Here is a 24399-nt window from a genome sequence, read left to right on the forward strand (position 1 = left end):
TTTTTTTTTTTTTTTTTACACTTAAAATTATTATTTTGGGATTTTACTAATTTGTCGTAACATTGATGTGAACAACTTTTTCTTAAATTTCAACGTTTTTATTGATTTTACATATTCAGTACAGTATTTTTCATGGGTCTCCGGGCTGTAGATTCTACAGCTCCTTAGACTTCTATGGAGCTGCAAAATTCACAGCTTTGCGCACAAAGAAGTCTATGCAACCGCCAAATCCATGGCCTAGAGGCCCGTGAAAAATACTTTAGTGTGCAAGCAGCCACTAAGGATACCAGACATGTTTTGTCAGTGCGTGCATGTTTGTATTTGTGTGTACGTATGTGGTCCGTGAATGTGTCTGTGCATGTGTGTGATCCATGGGTATGTATATGTGTGTGCATGCATACCTCCCAACCGTCCCGATTTCCGCGGGACATTCACAAATTCGTTGTCCTGTCCCGCGGTCCTGGTCAGCGGGAGGTATGTCCCCGATGAGTTGAACATATAAGCGAGTAAAGCAGGAGCTGCGCTCCGGCGTGTGTAGGCGCGATGTGATGACGTCACATCGGGCCTACAACTATGTGAGTGGAGTGAGAGAGCGGCGAGGGAGTGTTGGAAGGTAAGTATTTGTTTATGTTAAACATTCTGTAGGGGGCCTATGAAACTTGGGTCATATGGGGGGGTGAGAACGGCATGACACTGGGGCAGATGAAGGGGGCGGGGGAGAACGGCATGACACTGGGACAGATGAAGGGGGAGACATGAATCTGGGGGCAGAGATGGGGGGACATGAATCTGGGGACACAGATAGGGGACATGAATCTGGGGGCACAGATAGGGGTGACATGAATCTGGGGGCACAGATGGGGGGACATGAAGCTGGAGGCAGAGATGGGGGGACATGAATCTGGGGGCACAGATGGGGGGGGGACATGAATCTGGAGGCAGAGATGGGGGGGGACATGAATCTGGAAGCAGAGATGTGGGGACATGAAACTGGGGGTAGATAAAGGGGTTATATGAAACTGGGAGAGATGGAGGGGGGGATATAATTTACAGGTGACTGTAGGAAGATTATACTGTGTGGGGGCACATGAAAAATGAATGAGAATGGGCGACGTCAACATAAAAGTGGAGGAGCTAAGCTTGCCACAGCACGCACTCCGCATATTTTTTCCCTCTTTCGGCTCTTCAAAAGTTGAGAGGTATGTGCATGCACATGTGTGGTTCATGTATATGTATGCATGTATGTGATCCATGTGTTTGTGCATGCGTAGTGCAAGTGTCTGTGCGTACAGTAGTTGTGTGTGCTCTGTTCGTCTGTGTGTATAGTGTGCATCCATCCGAGTTTGTTTGTGTGAATACGTGCGTGTGTGTGGTGTGCATGTGTTATTTATGGGATGTTGTGATATTTATGGGGTGGTCTTGTGGTCTGGTGTTTGTGTGGTGTGTTGTAGCATTTGTGTGGTGTTGTGCTAGTGGGTTGGTGATGTTTATATGGTGTTTGCGAAATGTTTGTGTGTGGTGGTGCGGCCCCTTTAGCAGCGACTCTATGGTGCCATTGCTATAATCCGTCCCTGTCAGTCACAACTGTTGTTTTTCCCTCAGCACTTTCACATTTCCCCATTATATGTATAGGGCCTAACTTCGGGGGCCCAAATCTCATGATGGAGGGACTCTAGCGAGATGTAACGTGCGCAGTATTCTGCTCCTGTGGGTGGAGAAAGGGCATGCCAAATTTCACCCAAATCGGGCGAGAACTGTGGATTTGTATAGAGCAGACTACTACAGATTTAGAATTTTTTTATATATATATATATATATATATATATATATATATATATATGACCAATACCGGGCCGGATCTCTGGCTACTATGCGTTGCTGAAGCTCTGATGCTGCATGTAATACATAGCATAGGAGCATCAGCAGACACCTGGTACAGAGCCTGTTGTAGAGAGTGTTCTGCTGGTGTAGCCTATACCAGTAGATCACTTTCCATTTCCCTAGTATTAATGCAGCAGCCGGGATCTTTTCTGACACACAAGATGTGTGCACATTCTATAACAGGGAAATCACTTCTAAACTATGTATATGGTGGTATAGTGAATAATGAACATACATACCTTTGTGTCTAAGTGCTGCTAAAAACTTCAGCTTTTAATACATATGCAAATGAGAAATTTGCTGCATTTGGGGCGTGGCCATAGCTGTCAAATATCTATTTAGGTCCAGGAACATCAGGATCTGTCAAACATGTTGGGGATGGGGGGGGTGGATGCTGGGTGGAAATACAATACAGAATTTGTTCATTTGCACACATATTAAAGGCTAATTTCACACAACCATGAGCTGGCCACGATTAAGCAGCACAGAACGAAACAGACATCATCCATGTGCCACTCTTACTTTCACGGCCCCATTCATTCAATGCCACAATACCAGACAGGAATAGGACCTGTTCTGAGTTCTGCGGTCCAGACTGTAGGCCTGCACACTGGTCTGTGTAATACACAGTCATGTGTAAAAAGCCAGATAACACACTGACCAAGCCCACGGTCATGTGCAAGGGGCCTAAAACTTCTTTCACACAATTGTGTTCTATCTGGGAAACAAAGTCTATATGCCAGCCACATTTCCCATATTAACCACTGGTGTGTCAATGGAGCTCACTGCATATATAGTGAGATATTATACAGTGCGCTGCTGAATAACAGGGGCGCTATAAGTCTATGGAACAAATGAAATTTTTTTGTCTGCGGATTTTGAGGCTTTTCCACAGCGTTTCTGCAGAGTTTCCGCAACATATTTATCATGTTGCGTTTTTGCTGTGGTTTTCACACTCTACATAGAAATCTATGGAGGGAAAAACTCAGTGTATCCGCAACTTTAATTGACATGCTGCGTTTTTGAAAAACAAAGCTTTTCCGCAGCGTTTTTTTTTTCCGCCGTGTGGGGCTAGGATTAGACAAAATTGTATTTACTATGCTCGTACTGTAAATGCCCAAAAACTGCGTTTCCACCCAGTGGGGCGTTAGCTAAAAAGTGAATTTCCTTAGCAGGAAGATCTTTAATACATAAATTGGATGTTCACTATGCTCCACCAGCAGCATACAAGTGGTTCTCAATTGATTTTGGTGGTGGCAGAATCCTTTTAATATTTTCTTAATAAGTCTACATGCCACATAATACATAAGTTTTGTGTTTTTTTTGTGAGGGATTTTTTCCACAAAAGATGAGAACACAAGTGTCAATTGAAATTCTTCATTTATTTAGGAAATGGTTTGCACATATTCAAAGTCCAACCGCAAAAAATCTCCCTGAATTACAAATGCCAGTGGGATTGTGTACCATACCACAACAAGGAAAGTGGTGCACGAGGCCAGACATAAGGCAAAACATCCTGAGGGGTAAGATGCAGCAGAATCCTATTATGCTATGAAGAAAAAGTTCAATGTTGCTTTCGTCTGAAGGAACAACCTGTGAACAAAGAATGTTGTGTTAATGTTGCAATATTTGATCCCAGGACTTTAATATCAAGTACCATCCTCAGTAGCAGGTGTCAGATTTCTGGCAGCCCTACCAGTCATCTGTACCAAGGGACTGAACTTGCAGTACTTTTCCTGACCACTACATAACGTATGGCGCTGTGCTAGATTTTTATTTTCTTTTTGACCGGTGATGTCACTGTTAATTCCCATTAAAGTAGCACTCCGGTGAATCTCTCTCTTGCATTATGTACTTAGACCTGCAATGTATATAGTTCAGCCAATATTAACTTATTTAGTTAATTCTTTGTAAATCAGTGATTCTTAACCTTGTTTGATGTAACAAACCCACCAGTTTCATATGCACATTCAACAAACCCTTTTTTAGTGATAAATCAAATAGGATTTTTTTCCAAATTCAAGACATAGGTATATGGTTTTTTTACTGGTACACAAAGTGAATCGTGCATAGGGCCTAGGGTTCGATTGAACCTCGGTTAAGAACCACTGTTCTAACTGAATCCTTCCCTTCTGCTAGGTAATGTGATTCTGATACGGGACACAAAATGTCAGCTGGTCTGTATCAGACAGGCTCTCCACATGGGGAGACAAGTTTTTGTCACAAACTACTGAAGAGCAGATAGTTCCCGTTACACAGCTATGGAGAAAGCTCACAGATCAGCCTTCCTAACTATTGTAGTCTCTTAAGTTACTTAGGAGAATATAGAGAAGGATAATTGCAGTAACCCAGGCAGGTAGATATGGTACAGTCTCTAGCTGACCATGTGATGCTGTACTGACGTACCATGGGACTGATAACAGAACAAGGAGAAAGAAATATAAAAGCATACAAGCTTGGCTGTGTGAACAAGGTGTATCTCAAGTGCATGGCCAAATGTATTCAGTTTTCTTTTTAAAAAGCAGATTTCTAAATAGTGTAGCTTATTTTAAAATGAAAACAAAAATCATGTACATTTTAACAACCTTCCTTGTCTCTCAGAATCTGATTCCATCATTGACACTAAATATACACAAGGTGGCGACACAGCCCTAGGCAGATGCCGCCCACTGTATAGATTCATGCTATAAACTTTGAAATGGCATGAAGGTCTACATAAAGCAAAAAAGCACTTAATACATGCAACTTAAAACTCATTACCTTCTGTGAGCCTGGCTTTTCCACCTGTGGGCTGACACAGAACAGTAGAACAACCTACACAAAGGACAACCGTCTGTGCATGGCTGAAAACTGTAGTGATCTTATAGCAGCCTAGAAAGAAAAGCAAAAATAACGATTACAGATATACACGGCATCGACGGGCTGGCCAGAGTGTACACATCTGCTACGACTACAATGCCTTCATTTGATGCTTTTTAGAACTTCCACTCTTATTACCTGAATGTGATTGAATGAACATCATAAGTTAGGATGCCCCCAATGTTTTCTATAGAACACTTGCAGATCACTAGTCATCTTTTATGCCCCTTTCTTTCTGAATAGAGCATTGAAATGAGTGGAGCTGTGCAAAAACCGATTTAAAAACTGCTAGCGTTTTTCAAAAAGGTCCATACACTGTGCTGGAGCAAAAAAAAACAAAAAAAAAAAAACACCTCATGTAAAAAGCTGCGTCAAAAAACCATTTCCTAATTCCTGGAGTGGACTTTTTCCTCTCCAAAAAACTCTGTGAGAACATACCCTAGTGTTCACGGTGTAGTTAAAGAAAAAAAAAGTCACAGAACTTGGTCCCACAAATATAATGAAAATACAACTTTTATTGTACTTCTAATATAATGCCCATAATCTGGGGCAGCGACAGAGTAAAAATATGGGGGGTAAGGAATAATCCTATACATAAACAGGGAACAATCCCTTCACTTTGAGTACAGTTAAGAAAAATTCAAAAACGGCGATGCGGACCCTCAAGATAAAGGTAAGTGATGAATAGCTTTTATGAAGTCTATTCCTAGGTGCTTTTAGTTTAAAATGTGTTTTTTAATGATAGAGTTCCTTTAAATAAAAAAGTGCCCGTCTTCAAATATTACTCCTGCTTTTATTACGTATTTGAGCAATTCCAGTCTGTATCATACACAAGCAGTATCAGTTTACAATGAACTCCATGGAGAGGGGAGGAAGAGGAGAGGGACATATGTGGCTATATACAGCATGAAATGAGTCATTTCTGTCAGGAGAAAGCTGAGTAGTAACTCCTGATAACCCAGCTATGCTTTAAGGAGCTTCCCCCTTCATCCCCTCTCCATAAACTTATATTGTACAGATTTTAACAGTGGCAAATAAGTGAAGAAACAGATCACTTTAATAAAAGATTTTACAAAGTTTGTTATCTTTACCTGCATTGAAAAAAAATAAAATTATACTTACACTCTAATAAGATATATTAGAAGGTTTCCTTATACTAACATGCACTATTCTTTTATGACAAGTGGTTTGACAATTGGACGTACACCTTAAATTGTTCCTACAACATACTGCAATCCCTTTCTATGTATGGAATTGTACTGCGGTTCTATTACTATAGTAGAACCTCACTGCTGACATGTCTGGGGGCCTTCAGCAGGCTTATGGCAGACACTGTGATTGGATCCACATCTATCCTGTGGATATTACATGAATATCTCAGGCAGGAATACCCCTTTATGAACAATGAAACATCCATTAACCATCGGTTCTTACCTGGGCATTTCACATCCATGAAGTAGGAATTTGGGCTCTGGACTAACCTCTTCTTCTTATGCCGAGTCCTTTCCTCATCAGAGGAGGGATGGAGTAAGTCTTTTGCCAGCTGAAAGAAATCCACATTTCACTGATCTGTTTTATTGCTAGTAAGAGCAGTAGTTATTCCAGATACAAAGCGTTATGTACAGGACACCCCAATACCATATAAGTAAGAGCTGAGTTACCATGCTGTCTGCTCGGAGGACCAGATGTGTGCTCGCTGTACCACTCACTGTCCGGGTTATTCTGCAAGTATCTAACTGTTCCCTGGCTAAATAGTGAGCGCAGACATGTACAGACATGTACGCGGTACTGTAACCACTGCACTGCCGGGTCAACGTCAACAACGATAATTAACCTTTGTCTCCACAATGCGACTAAATACCTTGTGTCTTGAGGAATTATCACTGGCAAGAAGCCAAGGAGGTTGATTAGTAAAGGGTGTATGTACAGTATGTTTACACAGAACGGATTATGGTGAAAAGCAATGATGTCATGCAGTGATGGCTTGAAGAGGACCTTTCATGTCCTCCTGCACATGCGGTTTTATATACCAATGCTGTCGGCTTTCCCATTATGTGCCCTGGGGCTGGAGATATTGGTGCTATTAGTTTCGGCACCAATCTCTGTCACCATCAGAAGGGCGTTCCCAACAGTCTAGATGGGTTAGAGAGGAACGCCCTTCCTGAGAGTACTTGTTCATACACTTGTACTGGTGTGTGTGTGTGTGTGTGTGTGGGGGGGGGGGTGTTCCTCACAGCTCAGCGTCATCACTGGCCAGTAAGGAACACCCCCTCTGACAGTACAGGGCTATGGACGAGTACTGTGGGGTGGGGGATGGGAATGGGGAGCGTGTTCCTCATAGCCCAGACTATCAGGAATGCCCTTCTCACAGTGGGCAGAGATCAGTGACAAAAGTAACAGCACCGATATCTCCAGCCCATAGGCACATAATGGGAATTCAGCACACTATCGGCTTTCCAGCGGTATATAAAACCGCTTGTGCAGGAGTACAGTACATAACAGGACCTTTTTAAATAGATAATGTCTTTTGTTATCTCCGCTAAAGGAGTTATCCTGGATAAAACACTGAAAACTAGGGGTTGTGTTAAGTCATAAGGAAAAATTTAAAAAATAAATAAGAGGATACCAGTCTGCCACCAGTCCTCCATTTGGGTGTTCTGTCCCTGTTCCATCTCGTGCTTGGACTGGCTGGGAGTGCAGAGGCACAAATAACTGCTGCAGGCAATGACTGGCCTCAGCGCTCACATGTTGGGTACCAGTATCGTATTAGCAGTGACATCACCCATACCCATGTGACAGCTGAACCAAGTCATTCCTCAAGCAGTCACCTGCCTCTGCACTTCCACCCAGGACCTTGCTGGCACAAAACCTGAATGGAGAACTAGGGCTAGGTGACTGTCACTTTTAATTCCAGAAACCCTTTTAACCCCTTTAGCAGAATGAATTCTCAGTACCACAAACAGTCCATATATACCCAATATATAACCAATGTTTTGTTTGTTTTATAAAAAAAAACAAAACAGGATTTTGACGTTTTCTGCACTGAAATGCGCATTAAACAATGCCTATACTGAATTCCTAGTCCAAGCGAAATTTATGATCCCTATTGAATGTGACTCATCAGCTTGTCCATGGCAAAGCTGCTGCTCGGTGTTTTGTGTTGTTTTATCATGGGCTTTCCACCAACCCAAAATCATTTCAAAACTACAAAAGTTGCAACTTGGTTGCAATGGGCAAAATCCCATCAAACCATCTACATGAGGTGCAATAATCCTATAGCAGCTAAATTACTAATTTAGTCTCATTTATAAATGGCATAAACGAATTAGGAGGTGTGGAAATACGCCAGATCTATTGCTGTATGAGCAACATGGAGGAGTCCTCAAAACTGGCAAATGTTGTGTTGTCATGTCCACTGTTCTGCTCCATTACAGGAAACAGTGGATGCCTTACATGAATGGAAATCAAAAAGCGCTAGTCATTCTAACCAGATCTGTCAGGTCAGGTGTTATTTTGCTACTATTGCACCGCAAGCTGTGATATTTTGACGCTGAAACACGGCCCTAGCAATATTTATGAAACGCAACTTTTAACCATTTCATTTTCCTTAGTTAAGAACAGAACAATAAATACAGCTTTATGTTCATGTATTTATTTATTTCATTTTCTGAGAAATTAAAGAACATTTTTATTAATTTTTCATTTTCTCTAGCAGCTCATACAGGTCCAGGCCCAAAGCAGTCATTTGACCACTGAGCCAAAAGGGGAGCTACAATATGGCAGTTCCCATAGCTGTGTACACAGCAATTGGGTAGGCAGAAACCATATAAAAAATAAATGAATAAATGAATGAATGAATGAAATATCACCAGCCCCACCAGGTTCATCATCATCTAAGCTAGAAAACTGGCACCATGATGCTCGAAATCTATACTTGATAGGAGCTGCATTTCACATTGGAGATATACATTAGCAAATATTCCCAAAATATTCTGTATCGGTGCATTACTATGCTTCCAATATTAAACAAAACCAAAACACTATGTTTTTGAGGCATTCCTCTATATTCTATAGTCTCCTACACTGCCCCATACAGTTAAAGGGAGTGTGTCAGCTGGAATAATCCCAAGTAAATGACACATTTAGTCATGTAGGGGCCTTCACATTGAGCCATACAGGATCGCATCTGCATCGTAGTCTCCACCGCAAATCACCAGAAAGAAATCTCCTACACTGGACTCTTCTCTCCGCCAGTTTCAATATAAAATCGCTGGAAACCTGACAGACACCCAACTGACCCCACTGAAGTCTATGGGGTCCCCAGGTAGCCGCTGTTTTAGTAAACTGGCTCTCTGTCATTGGGTTCTCCCAGTGGAGCCAAATATCAGAGATAGTCTTTTTAGAAACATTAGGAGCCTACAATTGCTACACTGGATGTCCATATGGCTACAAGGGCCTGGCTGACATTGTGATTTGCCGCTTCACACTACCCACATCAGCAGCATCTATCTTCAGAGAGATCGTAATCCTACACATGTGCCATCGGCTCTGCCATTTCCAGTTCGGGCAGGGTCGACTACCATGCTTTGGCGGCTATCCTAATTATACACTGATTACCAATAAGTATTTGGACACCCAAGCAAAAAGATATCTGTGGTCGTGTTGCACGTCACGCCATAGAAAACAACATTGGAATTGCAAGATGACACTAAGTGCAAAGTTGTCCGATTTTGAGAAGGTGGTAATTTTTGGGTACCACAGAAATGGACGAGCCTTAAAGAACGTAGCAAGCAAACTGAATTACCCAAAATTGACAGTGGCTTATGTGATTACAAAGTGGAAGGTGCCCAGAGTCGACAGACCCCCGAAACTGGGAGATAGACCGATGAGTGCTGGCCAGAGAAACCGCACCCAACCGATGGCTCACATACACCAGGAGTTTCACCAGGCATCCGGGAGTATTGTGTGGATCAATATCATCCATAAGGAAGCATCTGCTGGGTTCTACCAACTACTGAATATGAATCAATGGTGTTTTTCTATTCTACCACGTGTCCAAATACTTATTGGTAGACAGTGAATTCCGCATGCACTTTTGGCTTTGCCCGAATCCGAAGTGGCGTATGTATGGGATTTCAATCCCGCTGAACATAAGAGTCAGCTGCTTACGCAGCGAAGACGATAATCTGGAGATGCAGAGGGCGTGCTGAAAACGCAACGGAGGCGGAATCACAGGTATGACAATGCTGTGCTCAGGGCACAGGGGGAAACACCCACTGAATATCATTAGCATATCTGGATAACAAACAGAAACCAATAAGAGGTAGGGGTAGAATAGCCCTGTCACTGCCCACCCACCACTTAGGGCTGGGGTATCTCACAACACTAGACAATAAAGTAAATCTGTTGTTAAAATCTACAGACGCAACAAACAAGTACTCTCCTGCAGAGCAGCAGCTGGCGCACTGTACACATGGGGGGAGCTCGGCCACACGTGCGGGGTCTCCTACAGACTCCATATGCCGAGGAGCCGCTCAGCACAGCGCCTTCGGCCTAATAGCCAATTCACATGAGAAGGGCCGGACAGCACGGTAATATAACCGCACCATGTAAGCAGCAGTGCACACCACACCGCGCCCATGCTTGCTGTGCAGGAGACATCTCCCAGAATCTTTACCCCCCTGTCACTGACCCCGCACCCCCACATGCTGTCACTTACAGGCATGGCTGTCCAACGTGTACATCAACAACTCGCTCCACGCAACAAGGCTTCCAGTTCCGGGCAAGGGGGCGGGGGAGTCAGCGTCAGGCCATTTAGTAAGGGCATTGGCGGCCATATTAGTTGTGGGCAGCTCTCGGCACTTTCAGAAGCTGCGAGCAGTAGCCTGCTACTATACAAATACAGCGGTAGCGGTCTCCTCTCCATAGTGAGGGCTCTGTATGCTCTGCTACCATTCATTCATCTAAATGGCGCACGTTTACAGAAATCTGTCATTCACTATGCAAATAGCTGCTAGTCTTGACTTCCACATGCAGCTCCAGCTTGGCCAAGTGTGCACGTGTTTCAATGGAAAGTGAGGAATAAGCCCTTACTACATGACTACACTCCTTGGGCGCCAGAAGCAGCTCCTATTTAACATGAGTAGAGCTGCAATAACCCAGCATCACTGCTATACAGTGTACAGAGTCCTCTGGATCCACACAGAGCTTCCAGCACCCACATCAGGTGAATTTTGGTGTCAGAGCCCCACCCATCACATACTGAGCTCCTATCCTGTGTTTAGGTCATCAGTATGAACAATGCCTGGGGGCCTGAAAAGAAATAAACCACTAACTCTTTAGTGACTTGCCTGTTTTAGTCCTTAACCACTTCAATACTGGGCCAATTTGTGGTTCAGGACCAGACACATTTTCATTTTTTTTTCAATGTGCAGTTTTGAGGGCTATAACATTTTTATCATTTGAATTATTCAACTAATTTTTGCGTCTTTTTTCGGTGACTCACAGGGCTTTGTTTTTATGTTGTTTTCGTTTTTTGCATTTGTTTTATTTTAGTGATTATTCCTTTCTCCATTTATGCCATGTTTTTGTTGTTCTCTGCATAAATCAGGATACTTTTCTGGTCTGGATACACGGTGAACATGTTACATATTCCACATTTATTGCACAATTTTTTTAAAAAAATCTCCCATGCTGTCCAACTTGAAAGTCACTGATCACAGATTAAAAACCCTTCATTTTAGCTAAATATATCATTGGGGGTGTCTGATACCTGGCACACATAGTATTCCCAAGACCAAACGGATATGCAGATATCATTTTCTATTCTTGATCTGAAGATGACCGCAAATCTGTGATTAGTCCCATCAACGTTAACATTGATTGACCAACTTCTTAAAGGGGTTGGCCACTTTCAGACTAATATTCAGACACCAATCTTATTGTTTGTCTAATAAAAAGCTATACAATTTTCCAATATACTTTCTGTATCAATTCATCATGGGTTTTCTAGATCTCTGCTTGCTGTCATTCATTTTGCTTACTCCAGTAGGTAAAAAAAGAAAATCAGTCCATGGTCATGTGATTTACGGTCCATGGTCATGTGATGAGCACACAGGTGCACAGCTCGTTACCAGACAAATGTCTAATTACTGTGCTGTGACTATAACACTGTGCTGTGACACTTGTGTGTACATCACATGACCATTGATCGTATATCACATCACCATGGACTGCTTTCTATCCACTGGGAGTATATATAATGAAAGAAAGCTAGCAAAGATCTTGTGGAAATGAAACAGAAATTATATAGGAAAATCGTGCAACTTTTTATTATACAAACAATAAAAATTGTCTCAAGATTAGTCTGAAAGTGGCCAAGCCCTTTAAGCTATCTCGGATTTGGCCGAGATTAGTTTCAGGCCAAATAAACACCTTCTCCCCCGCTTAACTTCTAACTTACTTAAAGGTATTTGGGTGCATTTATTAAAGGGACCTCCCATGAGGCGAACTGAAGTGACCGCTACAGGCGGCGCTATGCCAGGGCCTCAGGGAGGGCGGCATTTTTGCTTACCTAAGCCAGTCCAGGACAAGTTGTCCTGGACTGGCTTAGCACCGAGCGGTGGATTGGGGAGGCCACTGGAGCAGCGCTGCTCCAGCAGCCCCCACTCATGCTCAGGCAGAGAGCAGGTCGTCTCCGTGCCTGCTCTCTGCCGGCGAATGTCACTAAGCCACGCCCCCTGCACTTCACCACGCCCCCTCCTCCCGGGCGGGGGGGGGGGGCGGCTTTCTGTAGTTCGCCTCGGGTGGCGAAAGGGGCAGGTTCGCCCCTGCCTATCATACAAATGCTTTTTTTTCTCATTAACACGTTAAGAAAGGCTATTCTTCTCCTGCCATTCATTGTCTTCTCGGCGCCGCCGTTCCGTAGGAATCACGGTTTTTGTCGGTATGCAAATGAGTTCTCGCAGCACTGGGGGCGAGCCCCAGTGCTCAAACAGAACTGGGGGTGTCCCCAATGCTGCGAGAGAACTCTCTCCAGCACCACCTCCATCTTCTTCAGCAACGGCCTCTTCATCCTCTTCTTCCGGCGCAGGTTTCAGACTGCTAGGCCTCGGGCAGAGCAGACTGCGCATGCGCACAGGCCACAATAAATTGTGGTGTTGGCACTATGGCTGCGGGCATGCGCAGTACGTTCGGCGAAGTTCGCCGAACAGAGCGTACTGCGCAGGCGCCCGACGTCAAGCTGAAGAAGAAAAGGGAGGATGCAGAAGAAGACAGAGGCGGCGCTGGAGTCGGTTTTCGAGCAGCAATGGGGACGCCCCCATCGCATCTCCTGCGCTGGGGCTCGCCCCCATCGCTGCAAGAGAACTAATTAGCATACCGGTACAAACCGGTATTTCAAACGGCGCGGCGGAGATCACTTCCAAAGGTAGGTGACAAATAGCTTTTCTAAAGGCTATTCCGACATGTTACCTAGAAAAAAAAGTTTTTTTAATGGTAGAATCCCTTTAAGCATATGAAAATCTTAGTTTACCGACTTGCAATGTACAAAAGAGTAAATGACAATGTATGCTGTGTAATATAATGTTTTACTGGATTTCCAGGAATGTACTCTAGACAATGATTGTATTCACAACTGGTTGCTCAGAGGTCACAACATTAACCTCTAGATAAAAGACCATGCCATCATCCTGTGAGCCATAAATACCCATATGTGAACACAAAGATGTGAATGATAAACAGCATTTCAGGGGCAGTAGAATCTGTGCTCCCCTATACCATAGACATCATCATTATGTGATGAATAAACTGTGGAAATAATAATCCATATTTCAGATACATCCCAATAGCCCTTGCAGTCCTACTTACTATACGCCACTGTACTCCCACCAAATTGCCTCTGCCATATGATACTGAATACTATTGTTATGAGCCACTTGGAAGCTGCAGAATATTTCTTTTACTGGATAGCATAGAATATAAGGCTGGGTTCACAAGATGCTTTTTTTTTTTTTTTTTAAATAAGAAGTGTGTTTTTTTAATTAACATGATTATATTGAATTGTTTTATAGGTTCAACAGTAAAAGTTATCTGCTGCAGGAGTCCATCAGCCCTTAATGAGCTAAATGTTGTACTGGTAGATGAAGGGCTTGGCGGTAGGAAAAGGAGGGTATTGGTTAGGAGAATAAGAACATACAGCTCAAGGGCTTCTCAGCAGCTGGCTGGGACGCCATATAATGAGTGTTTTGTTAGCGTCGATGATCCGCCTGCTCCAGCATTTTGGCTGCTTTAAGAGCCACTTCATGCCTATCTTACTCAATCCTCCTCAGCTCCGCTTGAGGAGAAGTCTGTGACTTCTGACTACCTTCATAGCTCTCGTTGTTTTAGAATTTTGCGACAAATTAGATTTTATTTTTCTCAGCATGTTTAAAATTGGCAAACTGTCAATTTGGATTAAAGGGGTTTTCCCATGTCAGTGTCGTAGCACTGGAGCAGATCAGATAATATACAAAAGCTTGTACACAATGGACTCAGTGTTATTTGTGTGTTTACATAGAGAGATAACAGACCAGGCTTTATCAGCAAACTCCAGTTAGCTGAGATACTGCTGGCAAGTAACTCATGTGTTAATACAGATTACAATCTATCTATGTGCTAAACTACATCCAAATCCGTTCAGCCGTTTTTGCGTGATTGAGTAACCAACACACAAACATCCAAACTTTCACATTTATAATATTAGTAGGATGCAAATTGTTATGTTTGCATGTATACTAGTGTAATTTCCCAGCCCATAGTTATCATGCTTGATACAGTTACAACCGCACCATTCAGGAGCACATGCACAGTGGCATGCGAAAGTATGGACACCACTGGTCAAAATGACTGTTATTGTGAGCAGTTAAGCAAGTTGAAGATAAAATGATCGTCATAAGGTAAATGATCATCATAAGGTATAACATTAAAGATGATACATTCATTTGGGAATCTTTATCCCTAGGGACCATAAATAAATATTTTTCTTTTGCTTTCTCATTTTAGGGCTAAATTTCTTGCATGGACTACCTTATCTCCGTCAGTGGTGGCAGAATTAACCTGGTAAAAATGGTAGTATTGCATAAGTTCCTTTATGCCTTGAGCCACTCCACAATGTCGATACCCCTTAGTTTTTTTTAAGTCTAATCTCTTTTGTGTGGTATAATTCTAGGTCTAAGCTTAGACTATCCTCACTACAGATACCGAAACAGTTGGGGGTGCCTCTCTGTTCTTTTACTACCTGCTGGGTCAGGTCCGATATATTCATTCTTGGTTCTCTCCTGCTATCTTACCGAGGTCTGCTCAATCTGTTAGACAAGGACTCTCTTGATCCTTCCTAATCATGATGTCACCGGTGGTCCTATACCAAATAGAAATCATCTGTGTGTTGTGTGGTGTGCATTGTACATATGGTATACACATGTTGCTTCCCTCTAGTGGCCAAAACTGGAGAATTTTACAAATTATTAACCCCTTCCCGCCGATGGCATTTTTTGATTTTCGTTTTTCGTTTTTGACTCCCCTCCTTCTAAACCCCATAACTTTTTTATTTCTCTGCTCCCAGAGCCATATGAGGTCTTAATTTTTGCGGGACAAATTTTTCTTGATGATGCTACCATTAATTATTCTATATAATGTACTGGGAAGCAGGAAAAAAATTCAGAATGGGGTGGATTTGAAGAAAAAATGCATTTCTGCGACTTTCTTACGGGCTTTGGTTTTACGGCATTCACTGTGCAGCCAAAATGACGTCCCCTATATTCTGTGTTTCGGTACGGTTCCAGGGATACCAAATTTATATGGTTTTATTTACATTTTGACCCCTAAAAAAAAATTCCATAACGGTGTTAAAAAATTTTTTTTCTAAAAGTCGCTATATTCCGACGGCCGTAACTTTTTTATACATAGGTGTACGGGGATGCATAGGGCGTCTTTTTTTGCGGGGCCGGGTGTACTTTTTAGTTCTACCATTTTTGGGAAATGTTATTGCTTTGATCACTTTTTATTCAAATTTTTATCAGAATCAAAACAGTGAAAAAACGGCGGTTTGGCACTTTTGACTATTTTTCCCGCTACGGCGTTTACCGAACAGGAAAAATATTTTTATAGATTTGTAGAGCGGGCGATTTCGGACGCGGGGATACCTAACATGTATATGTTTCACAGTTTTTAACTACTTTTATATTTGTTCTAGGGAAAGGGGGGTGATTTGAACTTTTAATACTTTTTTTTACTTTTTTTTTTTTATTTTTTTTTTTGCATTTATTAGACCCCCTAGGGGTGTTGAACCCCAGGGGGTCTGATCACTAATGCAATGCATTACAATGCTAATGCATTGCAATAAATCATCATCTCTTTTGCAGGCTGCATACACCAGCCTGCAAAAGAGAGAATTTGCAGACCGGCTGGGAGCCTTTAACAAGGCTCCCGGCTGTCATGGCAACATGACGTCGGCCCTGGAGCATGCTCCAGGAGCCGGCGATCCCTGCCAAAATGGCGGCGCCCATGCGCCGCCGGGAAAATGGCGCCTCCGACAGCAGCGCCGGAGGGGTTAATGCCTCCGATCGGTCCGGGGACCGATCGGAGGCATTAGAGCCGGTTGTCTACTGCTTAAAGCAGTAGACACCCGGCAGCTATGACGGCCGCCCGGCTCCCGGGCGGTCGCCATAGTTACAGACCCGACACGCGCCATACTATTACGGCGCATGTCGGGAAGGGGTTAAATATATTTTTAATATTTCTGAATTCAGCCCATGGTAAAATCATCAACTGATTTTTGACAAATGCACGGACGAGCACTGGTGGGGGGTGGGGGCGTTCCATACAGCCCAGTGATGGCGCTGAGCTATGAGGAACACCCTTCTGACACTGGGGAGAAATATCGGTGATGAAACAAATGGCGCCGATATTTCCACAACTGGGGAACATACTGGGAAAGCTAACAGTGTGCTGAATACACATGAGGACTTGAAAGGTCATGCTATTGTCAAAATCAATCAAAAATTTTACCATTAAAAATAAATAAATTTAATTAAATAATTAATATATAGGAAGGTAGCTCAGTATAAGCAGTGGTGCAGACCCAACCAGTCAGAGACACGGACACAAATCCTGTAGTAAAAAATTATTAATTTAGAAAACAGCAAAATACATAAACCTTTATGTCAGGCACAGGATAAGCAAAATAAAATACAACCTTAACTTCAGACAAAAAGGCAAAACAAAACCTGCTTGTCTGAGCGCTAACTAAACAGAAAATACCAACTGTACGTGTGGCTTACTACTAGCCACACGAATCAACCAAAACAACACTGTACCGTAACACAAGACTCTCAGTGTCAGGGCAGACACATCCTCTCCTCCCAGGATCTGCCCTGAAGTGCAGGCTCTGCAGCCTTTTATGGCCCAGTAACAAGCCTATGACCCACACCTGTGCTGCAGCTTATTCAAGATCTAAGCTGGACCGCACATATATCAGGAATCTGGGGGAGATATACCGTGACTCCAGCACTCCTGCCTGTCACCTTCTTACTATATATATATATATATATATATATATATATATATATATATATATATATATATATATATATATATACATACCGTGTTTCCCCGAAAGTAAGACAGTGTCTTACATTCTTTTTACCCCCAAAAGTCCCACTATGTCTTACTTTCGGGGTATGTCTTATATTGGGAAAACCAACCCCCCCGCACTCCAACCCCCCCCCCCCATCATCAATCATATGGATTGAAGCAGCGGCACGCGAGGAGTTAAGTGGAGGCCGCCGGCTGCTTCCATACATTGCAATGGGAGCGTGCTATTCAAATAGTATTCGTTCATCTCTAGCTTCAATTGTAACTTCTTACAATTGAAGTTAGAGATGCGCGAATACTATTTGAATAGCGCGCTCCCATTGCAATGTATGGAAGCGGCACGCAGACTTTGCCATTAAAAGAAGTTCTTTCCTCTTGACTACGTCGGAATGGCCTTAAAAAAGGCTATTCGTCTCCTACCTTTTGCCATAGCCAGCGCCGCCTTCTTCCTGAGCTGCGTCCTCTCTGTCTGTGTCTTCTTTGGGCCTCATGGATGACGCATGCGCAGTCGGCTCTGGCTGCGAGAGCCTGTTAGAGCCGACTGCGCATGCGTCATCCATGAGGCCCAAAGAAGACACAGACGGGGACACAGACGGGGCGGACGCAGCTCAGGAAGAAGGCGGCGCTGGCTATGGCAAAAGGTAGGAGACAAATAGCCTTTTTTAAGGCTATTCCGACGTGGGCAAGAGGAAAGAACTTCTTTTAATGGTAGAATCCCTTTAACTCCTCGCGTGTCGAGCGCTTCCATTCATTTCAATGGAAGCGTGCCATTAAAATGAATAGAAGCAGCTGGCACGCGGGGGGTTAAGCGGTTAAGCACGCGGGGGGTTAAGCGGCTGGCACGCGGGGGGGCTGTGCTGTGAGAGTCGGGGGGAACGCCCCCTCCATCTGCTCGCAGTACTCGTCCATAGACGAGCATTATCAGGGAGGGAGGGGGCGTTCCCCCCGGCTCTCACAGCACAGCGGAGCCCCGTGTTTCCCCGATACAGTAGTAACACCCCCCCAAAAGTAAGACAGTGTCTTACATTCTTTTTACCTCGAAAGTCCCACTGTGTCTTACTTTCGGGGTACGTCTTACATTAGCCGACCTCCCTAAACCCCCCGCTACGTCTTACTATCGGGGGTGTCTTACTATCAGGGAAACATGGTATATATATATATATATATATATATATATACTGTATATATATATATATATATATATATATATATATATATAGTAAGAAGGTGACAGGCAGGAGTGGATCTCAGCATAAGGCAGTCATGGTGTCAGAGCTTTAATTACACCCATTGTCATTGACAAAGCACAGGAGATCTCACTTCAGAGGCACAGCATCCACAATCTCAAGCTAGTACACCTGATTTTACGGTGTTCAGCTGGGAAGCGGGATTAAGTGTGCAGGGGCAAGATTACAAAAGCTGTGCGCAGCTGTGAGACCTTTTTCTACCATGCCACAATGGGTGTGATTAGAGTTGACATGAATGTAACTATTCATAAGAAATTGAATGTCTTTTAAATTTTCCCAAAATGTCAGATTCTGAAAAACAATGGCCATCACTGCACTCCAATGCTCCAACATCATCTTATCACACTGACATTGATGTGTTGATGCTTTGGAGCATGATGATGTGCATCACCCTTCACATCACTGTGGCCATGAACATGTCGGCTCCAGGTTTGTGTGGGCTCTTGGCCGACAGAGCTCCAGTGGGCCTCTTCTAGAGTAACTCGTACACTCCAGCAAAAAAAAAAAAAAATAATCGAAATTGGGTGTTTTTTTTGCTGAGGGAGACCTAATGGAGTGGACTGTAATTCAGTCCATTCCATACAAGTAGATACAACCTGTTTGGACATCTGCCTCCGATTCTCCTTTATTTTCTGCTCCTGGCTCAGGGTGCAGAACATCAGCATTCTGTTAAGGTTTTCCACCATTGATTAGGCCCAAATGAATGAATCTAGCCAGTGAAGAGTCTCAACCTGTGGCCTCAGAATTAACTGCAGAATCTGTGGCAAGATACAGCAGGATGCTTTTTTATTCCAGCTTCCTGCTTCAATTAGTTTCAATAGGAGGCAGATTGGTGGAGGAATCTGCTGCTGATTTAGGTTTGAAATCCGCTCCAAAATCAGTGTCAGATTCCACTGTGTGAAGAGGGCCTGATTCTGTTAATAATGACACTCTACAGTGGCGCCCAAACAGTATTATATGCTCCACAATGGTCCCCACACAGCATTATCTGCTTCACAGTGGCCCCAGACAGCAGTATATGCTCCGAAGTGGCCCCCAGACAACATTATGTGATCTGCAGTGGCCCCTTTCCATTAGCAGTATGTATAACAGTTGGGGAACCAGGCTTTCCCCAACTGTTATCATGGTGGCCTGGGGCTCCGGTCATTTCCAGCTGGCCCCCGGCCCCATACCCCACACTGCCGAATGGGCCCCATCAAGGGCTTAGGGCTCCGACATTTTCCCAGGTAAGCCAGGTGCTGACGCAAGCCCTGGCCATGGGGGGTTGAGTTACATCATCAAGATGGTGTACGGAGCCCAGGAGAGGATCAGAAAACTGGTGACTGCGACAGTGAACCAGGGACAGATAAGTGATTTTTTTTTTTTTAAGTTATAACACCCTTCCCCGCCTTCACGTTATTATAATTTGGGGCCTGAAGATATTTCAAAATTGAATTTTTCTGCCAAAATCAGGCAAATAGCCACAAAACAAATCTCACAAGATTTGCTCCTCTTTAGCCCTGATGCCTTTAACTGATGGTGGGGACCTGCCCCAATGGGGTATTTAGCATATTGTATAAAAGTATATTTATACTAATCCTTTATCCCTTGATTTAACCAATAAAATGATTACGAAGCTACATAAGAGTAGTCTAGTCGGGTGGTGTGGGGTTACATCGTAAAATATAGTTGACAGGTTCTCTTCAAAAGATATGCTGGTCATCAATTTTATTGCTTCTCGGCCTTTTGGCTAAGATCATGTGTAGTATCTGTTTTTATCAGATCTGCTTGGACAAGGTCCCTTGGGTATCCCCTGCATTTGACGTTTGGGAATCATCGATTAAATTCGGCTTTAACTCACTGCTGCTTTTGGGTGCCGGACTATTCCCCTGGGAATGAAATTGTACTGGTCTCTGACAGCCTCTTAGCTTGTGGCCCAATCGTTTTGTGCACAACAGTAGTCCAGTGCTCACTCACTTGGATTGACAAAGACTACAAGAGAAAGAAGCTGACAATGATGATCAGAGGAATCTGCATGAAGATCTGAGCAGAAGACTTGACGCCGACCTTCAAGGAAGCTGAAGAAGATGCGAGATTGTAACAAAGAGCTCCAGAGAAGAATTTCTGCTGAATTCGAAGAAGATTGTGGTCAAGAGGGAACCAAAAAAAATAGAGTCATGGCCTCTTCTAAGAACAGATGACAGGAGAAGACCCCCTAAGGCCACGGAATGCCCCTTCTCCATCTCTATCACCAGTCAGCAAAAAGGGAACAAGAAATCCAGCAGACCACTCAAACCCTGGAGGCCTGGATGCAACAGACTGTCTCCCTCAAGCTGAAAGAGGTGGAAGAAAGGGTGTCAGACATGTTCAATGATGTGTTCTGTAAGACGATACTTCTGGAACAAGGCTTCTACAAGGCAGCGACGTTGAGCATCCAGGCCTTCATGACTGGAATCTTCTACATTATTCTACATTGCCACATCTGCAGGAGGTCCTGGGAAGTGGTGAAGGGTACAACTGGACTCCCCCTTCTCAAACTTTATGGGGACCTGACCCATACAGAGAGAAGAAAGGATGCTAAATGCTGCAATGCAGAATCCTCACATCCTCACGCTAGTCTAGGGGGACGGTGATTTCCCTGGCCCTAGACCCAATGTGGACTCTGTGCATTAGCACCACATGGGCTAACTGTATTTAGAAGCTTGAATTGTGAGCTGTAATGGGGACAGAAACTAAACTGAGTCATGACAATGTACAGTCTGCAGAATGGACTGTGTGCGTAAACACTGAAAGACATGTTCTATTTATGTCAATAAGCTTTAAGTTAAGAAAACCCTGCTAAGAGTATTTTTAACATTTTCATTTTTTTCAGATTTCAAAAATATTAAAAGTTATAAAATAGATTAAAAAAATACAGGATGAAGACAACTGCAAAAGGCTTCTGCTCGACTGCCCCTTTCTTTGAGTGGCCACTCAACGTTTTGAAAATGGGTGGAGGACATTGTCTTCGTTAGACTGGGCCCCTCTGAGGTGTTGATGCAGTATGGACACTGGCATGACCTGAAGCTCTAGAGCAGGGGTCCTCAAACTTTTTAAACAGTGGGCCGGAGGCAGAGCAGGTCGCACAGACATCGGGAGCGGTGCCCTCCAATAGGTAAAGTGAAGTGCACTCCATGGCCTGGCCCGAGCTCCCCAGGAGCTTCATTATAAATGCACACCTGCCGGCATTGTTGGCGGGGCCAGACAGAAGTGCTTGGCGGGCCGCATGTGGCCCGCAGGCCGCAGTTTGAGGACCCCTGCTCTAGAGAGTAATGAACTGTATACAAATTTAGGTTGTGAGCCCTAATAGTGACAGTGATTGAAGTGAGTCATAACAGTCTGTGCAGTGCTGAATAATATGTAAATAAAATAAATGGTTGGTCTGTATGTAAGTCAACAAGGGTTGGACCTTGACTGATTTTCACTTACAATGTAATTGTAGTAGGAATGATGTATTATTGAATAAAACTCGGTTTAAATTGTAATTTCTTGTGTCTGAGCACTATGTACACACTTAATCTGGTTTAATTTAACACCACACACATTCTACACTTATATGATTTAAAGGGGTTTTCTGAGCAAAATTATTATTATTTTTTTAAAGGTCTGTTTGTGCTCTTAATGGGTTAATAAACACACCCATATACCTTTAGCAGTGTTTTGAGTGATTTCTAAGTGTCTCTGGGAGCTCTTGGTAACTTTCTGCATTTGTTTAATTGGTTCAGCTTCCTGCTATGTAACTTCCATGCAACCTCTCACCTCACTCTCCCCTACCTCTCTCCCATACACCCCCTCCCTGTCTCTTCCTCCTGCGGGATGGCCCATCCTTCTTTTCTGACTGCTATAGATCCAGAACTACTCTGTAGATGATGATGCACCTCTACTGTGCAGGTCGCTGATGCTGCTCCTGCGAAGTAGAGGTAGATTTGCACAGAGCAGCATTGGGTCTATAACGTGGGCAGACATCACTGAAGGAAGAGGAGCCGCCCTGCAGGAAGAAGACTGGAAGGAAGAAGAGAGGAAAGTATGGTGGAGTGGGGGTAAGGGTAGTAGTGACTTTCCGCAAACGTGGAAATGGTTCGTCCACGGATAACCAGCAAAATGGTAAATTAACATTTTTGAAAAATGATGCTATTTAGAAAGTAGGCAGGGGGGAGGGTATTTAGAATAGTCTAGGGCTTTAATTTTATCATGGACAACTCCTTTAACATGATTTACTCTAGGTTCAAATGGAAACCCAATCTGCTTAAAAAGCAGTTCCCCACGGGCTATAATGGGGTCCGCCAGGTTTCCACCTGAAAAATGCTGAAAGAAAAATTGTGCATGCAGGACTTTTCTCTCTGCATATTTAAAGCAGAATATGGAACAGATGTGAACCTAGCCTTAGAAACAGTGATCACTAGTGAATGCAGCATCTAAGAGGTTAAGCCACTGGGAATCAAAGTAATCCATCCCCTGCCTATGTGTGGCCCTGATCATGCAGGTACAGTGGTAGGGGTCACACAATCTCATGGATGCCGCCATTACCGGACCCTGGCTTATGATGGCTGTACCTGTCATCCAGCTATATGAGAGAGCAGTGCCTCAAGTCCTTAGGCCCAAAGGCAGTTTGTAAATACCAGACTATATACTTTTTACTGGTCTGACTATTTTGGCCTCTGCAGGCTGACAGAGAGACTATGGATATTTATAAGGAATGCACTAAATGTTTTCCAGACAGGTAAGGTGAATATGTAAAAATCTTGAACTGTGAGGTGTGTACAGTCAGGGTACATGAGAACGCACTGACTACTTATAAGGATTCTGCTAGTAAGAGAGCATTTACACAGCTGCGCTTTGGGCCCGTTTTCTAAGCCCGAAACACGCACTCCCGATTCGGCCACTGCGCCTTTTGGCCACTAAGACTACATATCCCATGAAGCAGTTCGGTAACGCATTACCACAGACGATAGGGCGTGGCCGTGCCTCAGTGTGGACACTGACTACATTTCCCATGATACTTCGCGAACGAATTAGCTAGAGAGGCGAGGATAGTATGGGCGCGTCACCCGTCTCCGGGGTGACAAGGCCTTGGGAGTCCCGCCCCTAAACTGCCATTGGTCCTTAGGTGGAAGGAAAGCTGTCGTCACAGGCAGGGTGCCCAGGCTGAGCATACTATTGGTGCGAGCTGTCCCCGCGGGCCGGCGGTGGCTCCTGTTCTCTGGGAGGAAAGTGTGAAGATGGCGAAGACGTACGACTACCTGTTCAAACTGCTGCTGATCGGGGACAGCGGGGTCGGGAAGACGTGCCTGCTCTTCAGATTCAGCGAGGACGCCTTTAATACCACCTTTATCTCCACCATCGGTCAGTGCACTCGCCACACCCACCGCTCACTTCCTCCCCCGGCTCCCATCCTAGGGCTAGACTGTCTCTGTGCGCTTCTGCTGAGCCATTATAACCCCGGTGCCCTCTTCCTGCCACCGTCACCCGCCTGTACATGCCATCACTCTGTGGACTGTCACATAGTATACAGATGGTATACTGCAGCCTCTCATGGGCACCCCGTGTGTGATCACTGCCAGCTGTAGCTATGGTACCGGCTGGGCAGAAGGAGAGAGTTATCTACCTTCTCTGGGCCCAGGACTGTATGTAAAACTTCCCAGTAACTCCCCCATAGCTTGTAGGGAGTTGGCAGTACTAATTATACCAGCTGATGACGGGCACATGCCTGCTGCAGCTGACCTGCTATGGTGTATGGGCACAGCCAGCTGTAATACGGAGTATA

General features: G+C 44.0%; 2 protein-coding genes and 1 pseudogene across 3 annotated transcripts in view; 2 read left to right on the top strand and 1 right to left on the bottom strand.

Moving 5' to 3' along the window:
* Positions 1 to 3244: 3244 nt before the first annotated feature.
* Positions 3245 to 10528, bottom strand: RPS27L (ribosomal protein S27 like). 2 transcript variants are annotated; one of them, XM_075276241.1, is made up of 4 exons: positions 10460 to 10528; positions 6175 to 6283; positions 4642 to 4752; positions 3245 to 3474 (listed from the first exon to the last, which is right to left on the bottom strand). In XM_075276241.1, the coding sequence occupies exons 1-4, from the start codon at positions 10463 to 10465 to the stop codon at positions 3446 to 3448; spliced, it is 255 nt and encodes an 84-aa protein (XP_075132342.1). In that variant the 5' UTR covers positions 10466 to 10528; the 3' UTR covers positions 3245 to 3445. The 2 variants fall into 2 exon arrangements, with proteins under 2 accessions (XP_075132342.1, XP_075132341.1); XM_075276240.1 differs by lacking the exon at positions 10460 to 10528 and adding an exon at positions 6402 to 6533.
* A 9798-nt stretch (positions 10529 to 20326) lies between these two features.
* On the top strand, positions 20327 to 20458 carry LOC142205693 (U2 spliceosomal RNA; annotated as a pseudogene).
* A 3339-nt stretch (positions 20459 to 23797) lies between these two features.
* Positions 23798 to 24399, top strand: part of RAB8B (RAB8B, member RAS oncogene family) — a 30948-nt gene continuing 30346 nt past the window's right edge. The window contains exon 1 of the mRNA XM_075273865.1: positions 23798 to 23978. Coding sequence (XP_075129966.1) covers positions 23855 to 23978 — 124 coding nt within the window. The 5' untranslated portion in view covers positions 23798 to 23854. The remainder of the gene's footprint in view (positions 23979 to 24399) is intronic.

Source organism: Leptodactylus fuscus, chromosome 5 (genome assembly GCF_031893055.1).
Source record: "Leptodactylus fuscus isolate aLepFus1 chromosome 5, aLepFus1.hap2, whole genome shotgun sequence".
Lineage (NCBI taxonomy): Eukaryota > Metazoa > Chordata > Amphibia > Anura > Leptodactylidae > Leptodactylus > Leptodactylus fuscus.

Bases quoted from the DNA above. Each gene is read 5' to 3' on its own strand.
- RPS27L (XM_075276240.1), bottom strand. From the start codon at position 6,518: ATGTCTGTACATGTCTGCGCTCACTATTTAGCCAGGGAACAGTTAGAT. The intron at 6,284-6,401 runs GTAACTCAGCTC...GATTTCTTTCAG, and splicing joins TCCTCCGAGCAGACAGCATG to CTGGCAAAAGACTTACTCCA. The intron at 3,475-4,641 runs GTAATGAGTTTT...CTTTGTTCACAG, and splicing joins AAAAGCCAGGCTCACAGAAG to GTTGTTCCTTCAGACGAAAG.